This window comes from Magallana gigas, chromosome 4 (assembly GCF_963853765.1).
Source record: "Magallana gigas chromosome 4, xbMagGiga1.1, whole genome shotgun sequence".
NCBI classification, from domain to species: Eukaryota; Metazoa; Mollusca; class Bivalvia; order Ostreida; family Ostreidae; genus Magallana; species Magallana gigas.
This window is the reverse complement of record NC_088856.1, coordinates 55,935,181-55,947,420: the sequence shown is the minus strand read 5'-3', so window position 1 is coordinate 55,947,420 and position 12,240 is coordinate 55,935,181. Positions and strand designations below refer to the sequence as shown.

Below are 12,240 nucleotides of genomic sequence, written 5' to 3'. Positions count from 1 at the left end.
AAAGGAAATGTCAGCTTTGAAGGTTAAAGTTAAAGTTCCTATTTATGGTCAGTGACACAATTCTGAAAAACGTCAACAATCAATGCCAAAGGATATGGTTTGTACAAAAGTCATTGTCAGATACAGGAAGTGATGTCATAGATTGTCCATTAATCATTGCTCGGACACAGGAAGTGATGTCACAGATGAGATGGTGAGCTGTCTTTGGAGCGGAGGTTTGGGTTTGATGTTGCGTGATTTCATGTAGGACAGGAACTGGTCCGGGATTTCCTCCAGGACTTCCTTGGCAAGAATGGCCTGTATAGTGGCAGGGTTCGCCCCCGCCCGACCCATGAACTCCCTCATAGGGACGAACTGTGGAGTCAAAAAGACAAAACTATAGCTATATAGCTAATGCTTGACCTCCACAATCTTATACACTTATCTATAACACATGACTGTGTACACACATACCGACCCTTATTTATATAGTGGCAGGGTTCTCCCCCACCCGACCCATAAACTCCCTCATAGGGACGAACTGTGGAGTCAAAAAGACAAAACTATAGCTATATAGCTAATGCTTGACCTCCACAAACTTATACACTTATCTATAACACATGACTGTGTACACACATACCGACCCTTATTTATATAGTGGCAGGGTTCTCCCCCGCCCGACCCATAAACTCCCTCATAGGGACGAACTGTTCAGTCAGAAAGACAAAACTTAAGCTATATAGCTAATGCTTGACCTCCACAATCTTATACACTTATCTATAACACACGACTGTGTACACACATACCGACCCTTATGTCTGAGTAAAATATGTGTCAATGTATGTGAATTATTGTAATATAGATTTATCGCTGTATTTATACTCTACTTACGAAAAATGTTTACTTACTTTAATTTACAGACTAAAGGTATAAACATCAATATCATAATCATTGTTTTTTAAAAGTACTAATACTCTATTGTACTCCTATCTATTACAAACATCTGTACACGCTCTCCTTTTTTAAGCTTTTTATTTGCAATATACTCCGTACCTGTACAATATCTCTCTCAGCGTAACGTCCACGTGACGAAAGTCTGACATCATCCCCGTCCAAAATGTTCATCGCTGCAACATTAAACGGTACAGATCTTATAAACATGTGCATGCATTAACACAAATAGTCTTACAAAAAAGCGTGAAAAAAACTAGATTAAGATTATGAATCAATCATGAAAAATATGTTGTGAATACACGTTTAATCCTCCTTTCTACAGTGTATTATAAGTTCAATGTGACCTTTTATAACAAAGGTTAATCAAACTGATTTGACATGAACATTGATCCTGAAAATGTAATATTTATTTACTGTTTAAAGTTCAATTAAACTTAATTATTATTGAAACAAAGTGAATTAATTTCCATGATAGAATAATCAAATTCCATATTATTCCAAGAAATAATTACAAATTTAACTGACCTTCAAAATCAGCATCTCCCACTCCGACAATGATGATAGAGAGAGGTAGAGAGGCAGCCTGTCAGTTCATCATAAAAAATTATCACATGTCGTAAATAAATATTCAAAGTTACATTTAACAAGTAAACAATTCATTATTCAGTAGAAAAAAAGTATCAGAACATCTTCATTTACAGGAAAACTTGGTTATAACAAAGTGCCATGGATGAGTACCGGTAATTTTGGTTATGTTTTAATCATGATATTAATTTGTTTTATTCAATATAATAATATTGCATTTTTAATATATGAGTCGAAGTGAAATCCATTATACTATAAGCATGAATTCATCATCGTGTTCGCTGTAAACGTGTTTTCACTGTAGAGCACCATGTAATCACCAGAGACTTACATTGACAATGGCTTCACAGGTCTGGGGCATGTCGGTGATGATTCCGTCGGTGATTATCAGCAGTATAAAATAATCATTACCATCACGCCTCTGGGCAGCAAATCTTCAGAGAGAGATGAAAAAGTTTTATTCACAGAGAATTTGGTTCCAGCTTTTTCCCTAACATCAATTGTAGTTACTTTTAAAGCAAGAATTTTTTTTTATTTCTAAGAATAAACAATATTCAATATTGATGCAGTATGGTGAAAAAGCATTTAAAAAATTTAATATCCAAACAAACATGTCTGCATATGATAAATAAGTAAAAATTCTGAGTGGTCTCAAGGAATGGAAAAATTTCTCATCACGGTATCTTACCTTCTCATGGTGTCTTATCATGTTTGAGACAAAAGAACAGAGAGAGAGAAAGAGAGGGAGAGAGCTGAGACATACTTGGCTACATGGTTGATACAGGGAGCAAAGTTTGTGGGTCCGTATAGCTGTACGGACTGTATGGCTTTATGATAGGACTCCAGTACCCCCTCGATGCCCTGGCAGTATGGATTGTTTGGATTACCATTCTAAAAAGACATTATGCACAGTTAAATATCAGACTTTGGTATTCACGTGTACGACATCATTTAAATGTTCTGATTGTTTTACATGAAGCTTGAATTGGTTTTATCGTACAGTTTGTCTGGCATCTATAATCAATACCTTGTACAAGCTAATTTTTACTCTTCACTCTTTTACACAATTGGCAAAAAACTAAGAAACAAAATTATTTTACCAAGGCAAATTCATGGGAGACCACTCCATCTGGTGGGAGTCGGGCTCCAAACCCAAGCGCAGGGAACAGCTTGTCTCTACAAGGAATAAAGAATCAAATGTTGTCAATAAAATTCTTCAATTCATGTCATAAATGTACTCAAATCAGACCAAATGCAATCACAATAATTATTCTTCAAAGAAAAATTTTCTCATCAAATTTGTAAAATTGCTCAATTTTTCAAAGTTCAAGTTGGGTAAAATATTTCCTTTGCAAACCTCGAAATGAAATCAAAAATAAAACTAGGTCTGCGGCATTAGATTTTGAAATATTTGAGAAATTAGAGATAATTTAAAATTATTGTTGGTCTTACGTGTCGTAGTCCTGAATGATGTTTCCGACTGCCCTGAGAGCGTTGGCGTAGGGGTTGGGTCTGTAAGGATTGATGTAATGGAGGGAGGAGGGAGACTTAGGGTCGCCGTTAGAGGCCGTGAAGTCCACAGCAAAGGTACAGTGTAACTGACACCTGTTAAACATCACAAGAGTCAAACATTGATAGAGAGTAAATACAAAGCGAATGTACAGTGAGCTGACACCCGTTAAACATCACAAGAATTAATCGTTGATCCCCAGAAGTCATAAAAAAACTCTAATCTAACAAATCTGGGGATGCTTCTACAAAAGTGTTTTTGAAAAAAAAAAATTGCCAATTTTTCTTTATTTTTTTGCATTTAAAAAATACTGATTACTCCAAATCCTGACCCCAAGGAACAAGTTTTCAACAAGCGAGTTTCAAACATGAGAAGATCAGAATATAGTTACATTAATTTTATTATGTGCATGTACTTAGTACAAGAGGGGGTGAAACCGAATGCAAGTTTGGAAGGGCGAAATAAAAATGGGGCCAAAATAGCCCTGTATAAAGTAAGTACATGTGCACTCACCCTACGTACATGTGTATTCACCCTAAGTACATGTGTATTCACACTAAGTACATGTGAATTCACACTAAGTACATGTGTATTCACACTAAGTACATGACTGTGTATTCACCTTTATATATAAAATAGTGCCTGTTTGGGAGGGTAACTGTTGAAATTGACACCCCGAGACAACCATTTTTGAGGGGTGTCAATTTCAACTGTTACCCTCCCAAACAGGCACTATTCATTTTGTTATACTGAATGTCTTAATTTTAAGGAAAATTTTACTGCTTTTATATAAAAATGAAGTGAATTCTACGGCGAACCGTACGCGCATAATATACGCGCATATAACAATTCGTTGTGTTTCCCGTTGCCAAGTGCGTTGCTAATGCTGAGGGTAATAGAACGGATTACCAACTGCGTCTAAACCAATCAGATTGCAGTATTTAACATGAAAGTATAATAATAGTACATGTGTACTCACCCTCCTCTGACATAGTCCAGGAAGGAGTAGACCTTCTCTATCCGACAACTCATCAGCTCCACCTACAGGCAATACACAGCATCAATAGTTACCACGGCAACACTTAAGTACATGACGTATAACCTTAACATGAAATAACACGGATAGATTATCATTGCAACGAATCATTATGTACTATAGTCTATAGTAATCATTGTTAACATGTAAACTATAGACACAGAACTATAAAAAAGATTGACCGATTCAGATGACAAACTACGGTAAAAATCAATGTCTTAAAATTTAACCTAAATCTTCATGTTGTTTGAATGGAATTAGAGGTTTTAGAATCACCTCATTCCTGTCTTGTGGTGATACTGACTTACCGTTCCTGTCTTGTGGTGATATTGACTTACCGTTCCTGTCTTGTGGTGATATTGACTTACCGGTCCTGTCTTGTGGTGATATTGACTTACCGTTCCTGTCTTGTGGTGATATTGACTTACCGTTCCTGTCTTGTGGTGATATTGACTTACCGTTCCTGTCTTGTGGTGATATTGACTTACCGTTCCTGAGTTCTTGTACTTGCTGCCTTTCTTTGCTTGTTTCTTGGGATTTATGCACTGAAATGAAACGATCAAGGATGGAATCTCTTTCATGCACTATATCAATGCAACTTTTACTGTTTATGAATTGAATGAACAGATAACATCTTAAAGATGATGACATTACTCATCATTTAACATCATTTAACAGGCTGACAATCAAAGAGCATCAAATACATTATAAATTGGCTTGAAATTGATTCCAATTACCATACCTCGTACACGTTCTGAGGACTTGGACCCCTCGATAGCTCCCTCATGTTGGTCATAAATTCTCCGATAAAATCATGCCTTAAAACAAGCATAAATCTCCATAAATTAATGCATCATTGACAATAGCACCGGTACATGTATTTTATCTTGTCATGATCGAGTATTTTAATGTCTTTTGTATTTCTTTACAATAATTTATTATGACCAAGTTTTCATTACCATTATGTTTCTTCATATAGGTTAATGATCCTTGACACCCCGTGACTTCTACTTTTTATGACACTACATCACAATATGATGATTTTAGTGCATTGTGAAACAGTTTATACCACCCTAATTTGTTATCTATCTCTGTGGCGCAGTGGGTGTTCCTTCAGTCTACCAACTCACAGGTCCCAAGTTCGAATACTGCAGGGTTTTTTATTTTCATGAACAGTGGTAAAATTTAAAAATTTTATTTTTCCCCCCAAAAGTGAGATTTTTTGGGTTATTTTCAAGTTCAACACATGCTAAAAATCCATATCTTTATGTAATTTAGAAGAATGGGCTTGTAGGCAGAACTTTTCCCAGGTGTGTGGAGGACCCATAATTAAGTCACAAAATTAAGTCACCTAAGTGAACTATTTTTCTTACTGATGTAAATAGTGACTGTCATTGAAATCAAAAGTGTTTCCAGTATATGTATAAGTTCATATAAATGGCTGACACTCACCCTCCATCTGCATCCCAGTCATAACATTCAATCTTGATGGTCCTTAAAAATAAATTAGCGAAGAAACATTTTTATTACTGTAAATTCCTAATTAAACGTGAGGAATTAATATCCGCATAAAATCGCGAGAAGCATCCTTTGCGGATTTTAAAATTTTAAAATCTCGTCATTATTTTCTGAGTTGAAAACTATAATAAAAAAGGAGAAAAGTTCAACGTTCCAATTTTATATTCTCGCGATTTGATCAGAAGCCGCGGGATCACAGAATTAAGTACTTGCGTAATATAAGTAATTTACAGTATATGATTGATTAATTCCTAGCTCTCTGATTGGCTCGTATCCATCTATCTAGAAAAATCAGAACGTTACATTCACCTAAACGTGAGTTAGGAGTTCAATGTAACATTTGATTTTCTCTACATTGGACTAACAATAGATCTCCAAATGAAATATCGATATGTTCCGCTATGGATTCAAACTAAAATCTATGCTTGATAGCCCTCAATTTGATATGTCTGTATCAATTCGTCACTGAATCGTAAAATGAAATAACTTTTGATGTTTTCTCTATCAATACGATGATTTAGCCTCCTGCTTGGTGATTAGGAAATTTGGGTAAGTAAGTTTTTTTTTCTTTTGGAAGTATAGGTATACTCCCCCCACCCCCCACGGATTAGGATTTTCATGATTTTGGGAATTACTTTTTTCTCAATATTTCTGAGGATTAGTCTAGCCCCCCCCCCCCCCCCACCCCACTTTCAATTTGCTTCCGCGCCAGTGTATACACCCTGCATGAAAAAGTTCACCATACTCCTATATTAGTCCCATAAATTTCCCCAACCTAAAACTCTTCGTTACCAAATGAAACTGCCCTACCTATCATAGTCTCCGTTACAAAGTGACCTGACAGGAATCATGAACGGCTTCCATGTTGGGTTCAGTGTTTTCTTGATGACTTCCGTTCTATGAACCACAGTGAACCTAAAATAACAATAAACTGACTCTCAAAGCTGGTTTTAATAATTATTGTTGATAATAATGCTTTTTTAATACTAAATATTGCTCATGACATTTTAAGGTCATCTTACAAATATATAATTTTAATCAATAAGTGATTCATCCCAGTTAATCGGCTTAGCACCAATATCAAATTTTCCAATAACTGGATATTGCTACAGAAACTTATCTTAAAGGGCACGATCATGATTTTTATAAACATTTTGGTTTTTTTTCCAATTTAAATCAAAAACATGGCACAAGTCTTGTTTACATATCAAAGAATTGTAAGCTCCATATCTTGTTTTGGTTGATCATAAAAAAATGCATTAATAATTTAAAAGCATTAAAAAAAACCTGAACTTTATTTATTTTACAACGATTGATAAACAAGTTCTACAACTTATACTAATATCTCTCGTTGGCACGGATGTTAGTGTGAAGGGGTTATTGTTGTTTAAAAGCATTGCTAACAATAAGATGAAAAAATAAAATTTGACCCAAATCATGACTATACCCTTTTTATGATATTAAGAATCAATCTAATTACAATGTAATGCATTACGACTTATTTAATTATTTCCCACTATGCTTTGTGCAAACACTGTTTTTTTCTAACCAAACTTACGAGCCATCTTCATTTGTTTTGTAGAACGTCAAGAAAGGGTCCGATTTTCCAAAGAAGTCTTTCTTGTCCAGCTTATGGGCACAGAACTGCATGGTGGCTTGTTCCTGAGACAAAATTAATAACTTAATTTTCAGGAAATTTTCTTTGGTGATCAAATGTACATAATTTTGGTAAATTAGATCCATACATGTACTAGTAATTAAAATTGTTCAACTTCTGCAGTACGATAAAGTGTCTTTGACAACTAGCTGCTGTATGTTGTATGCAAAAATCTAACATACTGTACAATAAGGAAAGAATGGAGAGCATCAGATGATCATCATTATTACTTATTAGGTTCGTTACTGACTGTTTACAGAAATTTGTGGGGTCATTAAAGTCCATAGAAGTAACGAACCTAATAAGTGTTTTGTTTTGTCAAGGACCTACAGTTTGATATGTAAACAAACAAAAGATAATATATAACGATTAAATTCATAGCTTAATTCTCTAATTGTTTACCTTCCTTGTCAGTTGTTTGTGCAAACCTTGATGCTATTGTAGGATCATAATATTACGTCACGGGCAAAGGGGGGTCACTCTAAATATTTTGGGGCTTAAAAATTAAAGGTATGGTTGAACGTTTGTGTAAAAAATCAGCTCAAATAACGTTACGTCCGCCATGTTGTCGTTTAAAATTTGACGCTTGCCCTGTAAAGAAATTTATGAGGCAACCACGTGATGCGATTCATCCAATGACGTCGAGACATTCTAGTCCGAGGCAAAACAATTAATTGTAATGCTATCCTAAATAAGCCGGTACCTTACAACTGCTCTGTTCCTCGGCCCCTACTATTATCGTCCCACAGTCCCTCTTGTGGCCCCTGAAAAATATCACATCAACAAACTAGTATCAATATTCTAATAAAAGGAAAAGTGTGAGTTAGCTCACATACCAACAACTATTGAACACATAGGTGTAGTCAATGGCAATGTATGGCATTGCATTAAATATAACAAACACCTGTAGTAATTAGGAGGTAGACATGACATACCAGCTATTGTACTGCAACATATCATCGTCGGAAACCCACGGCCAGTCTCGCATACGCTTACTGAATACGAAACTGGCCGTGGGATTTCCGACGATGCTGCAATATATGTTTTGGTTTTATCCTGTTACTGGTACAGTAATCCAGAATATTTCATATTACATATTATTAATATGTATTTACACAACAGATTAAATTGCACCACTGAAGACTGGTTTTCATTGATGGATAAAAATATGTCCTTTAAATCCACGAGCATCCAAATAAAAATCTGGTCAGCTGTTTTAGAGCCGTCGAACCTATTCACTATTAATGTGTATATTCAGATATTTTTTCGGCCAAAAGTGCAAAATCAAAAGGGCCGTAACTCTCAGGAACATTTCAGACATGAAAGTTAAAGTGTGGGTGTGGGGGGCGTGTCACTTACTGAAGGCGCCTCAAAAACTTGCTCCCTGCACACACAATTTCTCCCAGTGTGCACTCCATTCTTCCAAGGAAGTCCTACAAATATATTGACTAACATGTCAAAAATACAAATACAGAACAGACAATAAGCTAGCTTTGTTTCATAAAATGAACATTTATTGTAATTATATCAAATATAAATAGAAATAATGAAAATATCTTGTACATATACTAACATGTTAATACAATCTCTCTCTCTCTCTCTCTCTCTCTCTCTCTCTCTCTCTCTACTTACATGCTTTGATAAGTCTGCACTCTTTGAATCCACATCATACCTGTAAATGTTAAGGAAACTGAATAAAGGTCTGCTACCTGTAACTATCAGGTTACTAAATACACATGCATCAGCCAACATTTAGAAATCAGATCTGCTTGCATGTTGTCAGTGAACCACCAAATATTGGAGTCAATTAAAAACAATTCACAATCAACATTTCAAATTTCAAAGAATGAAAAGTATTTATTATAGTCACATATGGTACCAAGCATTGTAAAATATGATATACTTACACTTCAAACTTTAATTTCTGGCTTTGTTCAAAATAGTAATGCATCACAAATTTCTTGACAAAATCTGGATTCAGATTGTTCCATATAATTTCTGTCCTCCCAAACTGAAAATATTTCATAAAAACTTAAAATTTCCAATCAAGCATACATCAATATTTTGTTGAGGGTAAGTATGTTACAAAACAAATTTATTTAAGTCAAGGTTTTAAGTTAAAGGCCAAGTCAACTTAAGGGAATAGTTAAGACTTGTCGAGTTTTTCTCATCAAAAGCCTTTAAGTTATGAAAGAAATTGTTAAGGCTGAGTCTGACTTATTGTGAGCTATACCTCTCTCCATGTTCTACTTTGATCTTCTGTGAAAAGAACCACCACTGAAAAAAATAGAGAAGAAAATGCAAGTAATCATTAAATATTATCAAAGGATAATTTCAGAGTCTAAGGACATGCAGACATACATGTTTTAGCAAAAAGCATGTGGATACTCATGTGCATATTGTTTAATACTAGTACCACAGTGCTCCTGTTATTTTAGAAATCTTCTTAATGGTGTCCTAATTTTTATTTACATAAAAAAAAATTAACCACTATAATGGAAATCATTGAATGCTTCATGTGAAGTAATGTGATACTTTTAAAATTTCTTATAGATATTTTCTAGCTGTTTTTTGTAATGTTACAAATTCCACCACTATCTACTGTTTTTCCCCAAGTTATCACTTCCATCACCTTTTGACATTGTTAACATAAATAAACATACCTGTCAATTAAGTACAATTGAAATCAATAAAAGGGAAAAAAATCCGAGACTTTCTCATTGACACGTACTTTATCCGTTTTAACCCGTGGTGAGAAACTCACAGGAATGAAAACAAATTTCTTACATGAATTTATAATATCACTGACATGATAATGGGAAATATTGACAATGGCATCTTTTTTTCCATTTGGAAGTACTTGGAACACTTTGCACAATAATATATATTTTTGTAACAAGTTATCATTTTGGTACTTTCATGTTGCTTGCAATGCAAAATACCCATAGACTTCATTATTTTTTAGCTGCACCATGTATTGAAATCTGATATGCTAGTAGGGTGCTTCACAAAGCGGAAATCATTGATTTTTAAATGAACATGCATCGTTCAAACTCTGGGGTGTTTATGAATATCAAATAATTTATGATAATTAAACGATGTGCTACATAAATATCTTGGGACAGATATAAAACAGATGAAGCTCAGGAGTATGAACCACAATTGGGCTCAATCTCAAGACCCTTCAAACCAATGTTCCACCCACTGAACTAAAGAATTACGTCCCTTGGTACACCCACTAGCTTATAGTGTAGGACTGCAAACCTAGCGGTCCGTCCAATACTGGCGTGCGACCAGTTCTCGCCAAGTTCTATTTCTCGCCAGTACATTTTGACATCATTTTTTCGTATATAATTTTATGTGTTGATAAAATGACGTCACAATGACAAATGTATTGGCGAGAAATGGTACTCGGCGAGAACTGGTAGCACACCAGTAGACCTAGATATCTATGACCTAGGGGCTATAGGCTAGGCTAGCTACTACTATCTGGAACGCAGCCCAGTACTGAACCTATTATGCACACACTTAGTACAGTACAACAATACTACAGATGTAAATTACATGTATGTGAACATGAAATGTTAATTAATAATTCTGTATGAGTAGAGCCTTACTTGGATCCGACTTGGAAAACACATCAGCATCAATAAGTTTCCTGAAATATATAGATGATCGTAAAGTGTACAAACGAGAGAGAGAGAGAGAGAGAGAGAGAGAGAGAGAGAGAGAGAGAGAGAGAGAGTAGCCTACGATCAAAAATATGTAATACACACATATTAATTATCTTTTATTGATTTGATAGTCAGTAAATCATACATAAGTTCATATTCTAAACCATTTCATTTCATTAACAATATTCGAGGAAATTCGAACTCGAAATAAATGTAAACAACCTATTTTCATGACCTAATTGTTTAACAAATTGTTGCATGAGGGAAATAAATCTACACTGCTCCTTACCTGCATGACACAGACAGCTCTACCAGGGTAGCGGGTGCCACGCCCGTTCCTGGCTGAAACGACCCACTTTCCATTTCTTTATTTACTTTCTTTCCGAATATTCTACCTGCATTAGATTACTGACACGAAATAAACAGAGGCGCGGTAGTGGCGGATATTATTTACATCGAAGGATTTCGCAATCCGATATATATACGTATATGGCGTGTGAAATACGCAGTAATTTTAGAAAATTTCCAATCCTTAAAGTTTCTTGCACAATAGCTGTGGCATGTAAAAAACAATGAACAAATAACATCTCTCTCTCTTTCTGTCCCTCTCTCTCACATGTACATAACACTGGCGTCGGAAGCAAATTGGAAGTGGGGGGGGGGGGGGGGGGGGCTAGACTAATCCTCAGAAATATTGCGAAAAAAAAAACTATTTCCAAAAATCGTAAAAATCCTACTCCGTGGGGAGGGGGGGGGGGTTACCTATCCAAAAAAAATATTACCTACCAAAATTTTTATTCCCCAAATCATGAAATTCCTAATCCGTGGGGGGGGGGGGGGGGGTAGGCCTATTAATTACTCCAACTTTCTCAATCTTTCAAGGTTATTTTCCGGCGATAAAAAAGTGTGGGGGAGGGGGGCTAAACCCTCTAGGATATGCTTTTGTGCCTAATGGTTAGGTCTACATTTGCAAAGCACCCCCCCCCCCCCCGGTTCCGACGCCTATGCATATTTTGGAAACTCTCAGGATTTCATTACGCTAGACAAATTTCAACGGTGTAGTATTTTTATGTTCTTTATATATTGTGTGTATTGTAACTTAACACATGTAGCTGCTTATAGTAATACATATGTAAATAGGCATAGCATGAAGAAATAAAGATTTAAAGGGGCATGGTCACGATTTTGGTAAAATTTTATTTTTCTGTTTTTATTATTTAAAATGCATTATGAATGCATTTCTAAAATAATGATCAAATGAAATTTGGGTGCCCGTCGATGAGTTTTACATGTAAGCAAGATACAGGGCTCACAATTCTTCGTCATG

At 35.4% G+C, this 12,240-nt stretch overlaps 1 protein-coding gene across 2 annotated transcripts; it reads right to left on the bottom strand.

The window, feature by feature from the left end:
• LOC105326464 (copine-8) lies at positions 1-11,364 on the bottom strand. Of its 2 annotated transcripts, none has more exons than XM_011426516.4 (20): positions 11,203-11,364; positions 10,857-10,897; positions 9,473-9,516; positions 9,147-9,250; positions 8,872-8,911; positions 8,599-8,672; positions 7,943-8,003; positions 7,141-7,244; positions 6,393-6,497; positions 5,517-5,558; positions 4,807-4,882; positions 4,553-4,609; positions 4,008-4,069; positions 2,971-3,123; positions 2,619-2,694; positions 2,282-2,409; positions 1,850-1,952; positions 1,459-1,516; positions 1,033-1,106; positions 1-354 (listed from the first exon to the last, which is right to left on the bottom strand). In XM_011426516.4, the coding sequence occupies exons 1-20, from the start codon at positions 11,274-11,276 to the stop codon at positions 154-156; spliced, it is 1,677 nt and encodes a 558-aa protein (XP_011424818.3). In that variant the 5' UTR covers positions 11,277-11,364; the 3' UTR covers positions 1-153. The 2 variants fall into 2 exon arrangements, with proteins under 2 accessions (XP_011424818.3, XP_065939199.1); XM_066083127.1 differs by lacking the exon at positions 1-354 and adding an exon at positions 610-686.
• Positions 11,365-12,240: the final 876 nt, after the last annotated feature.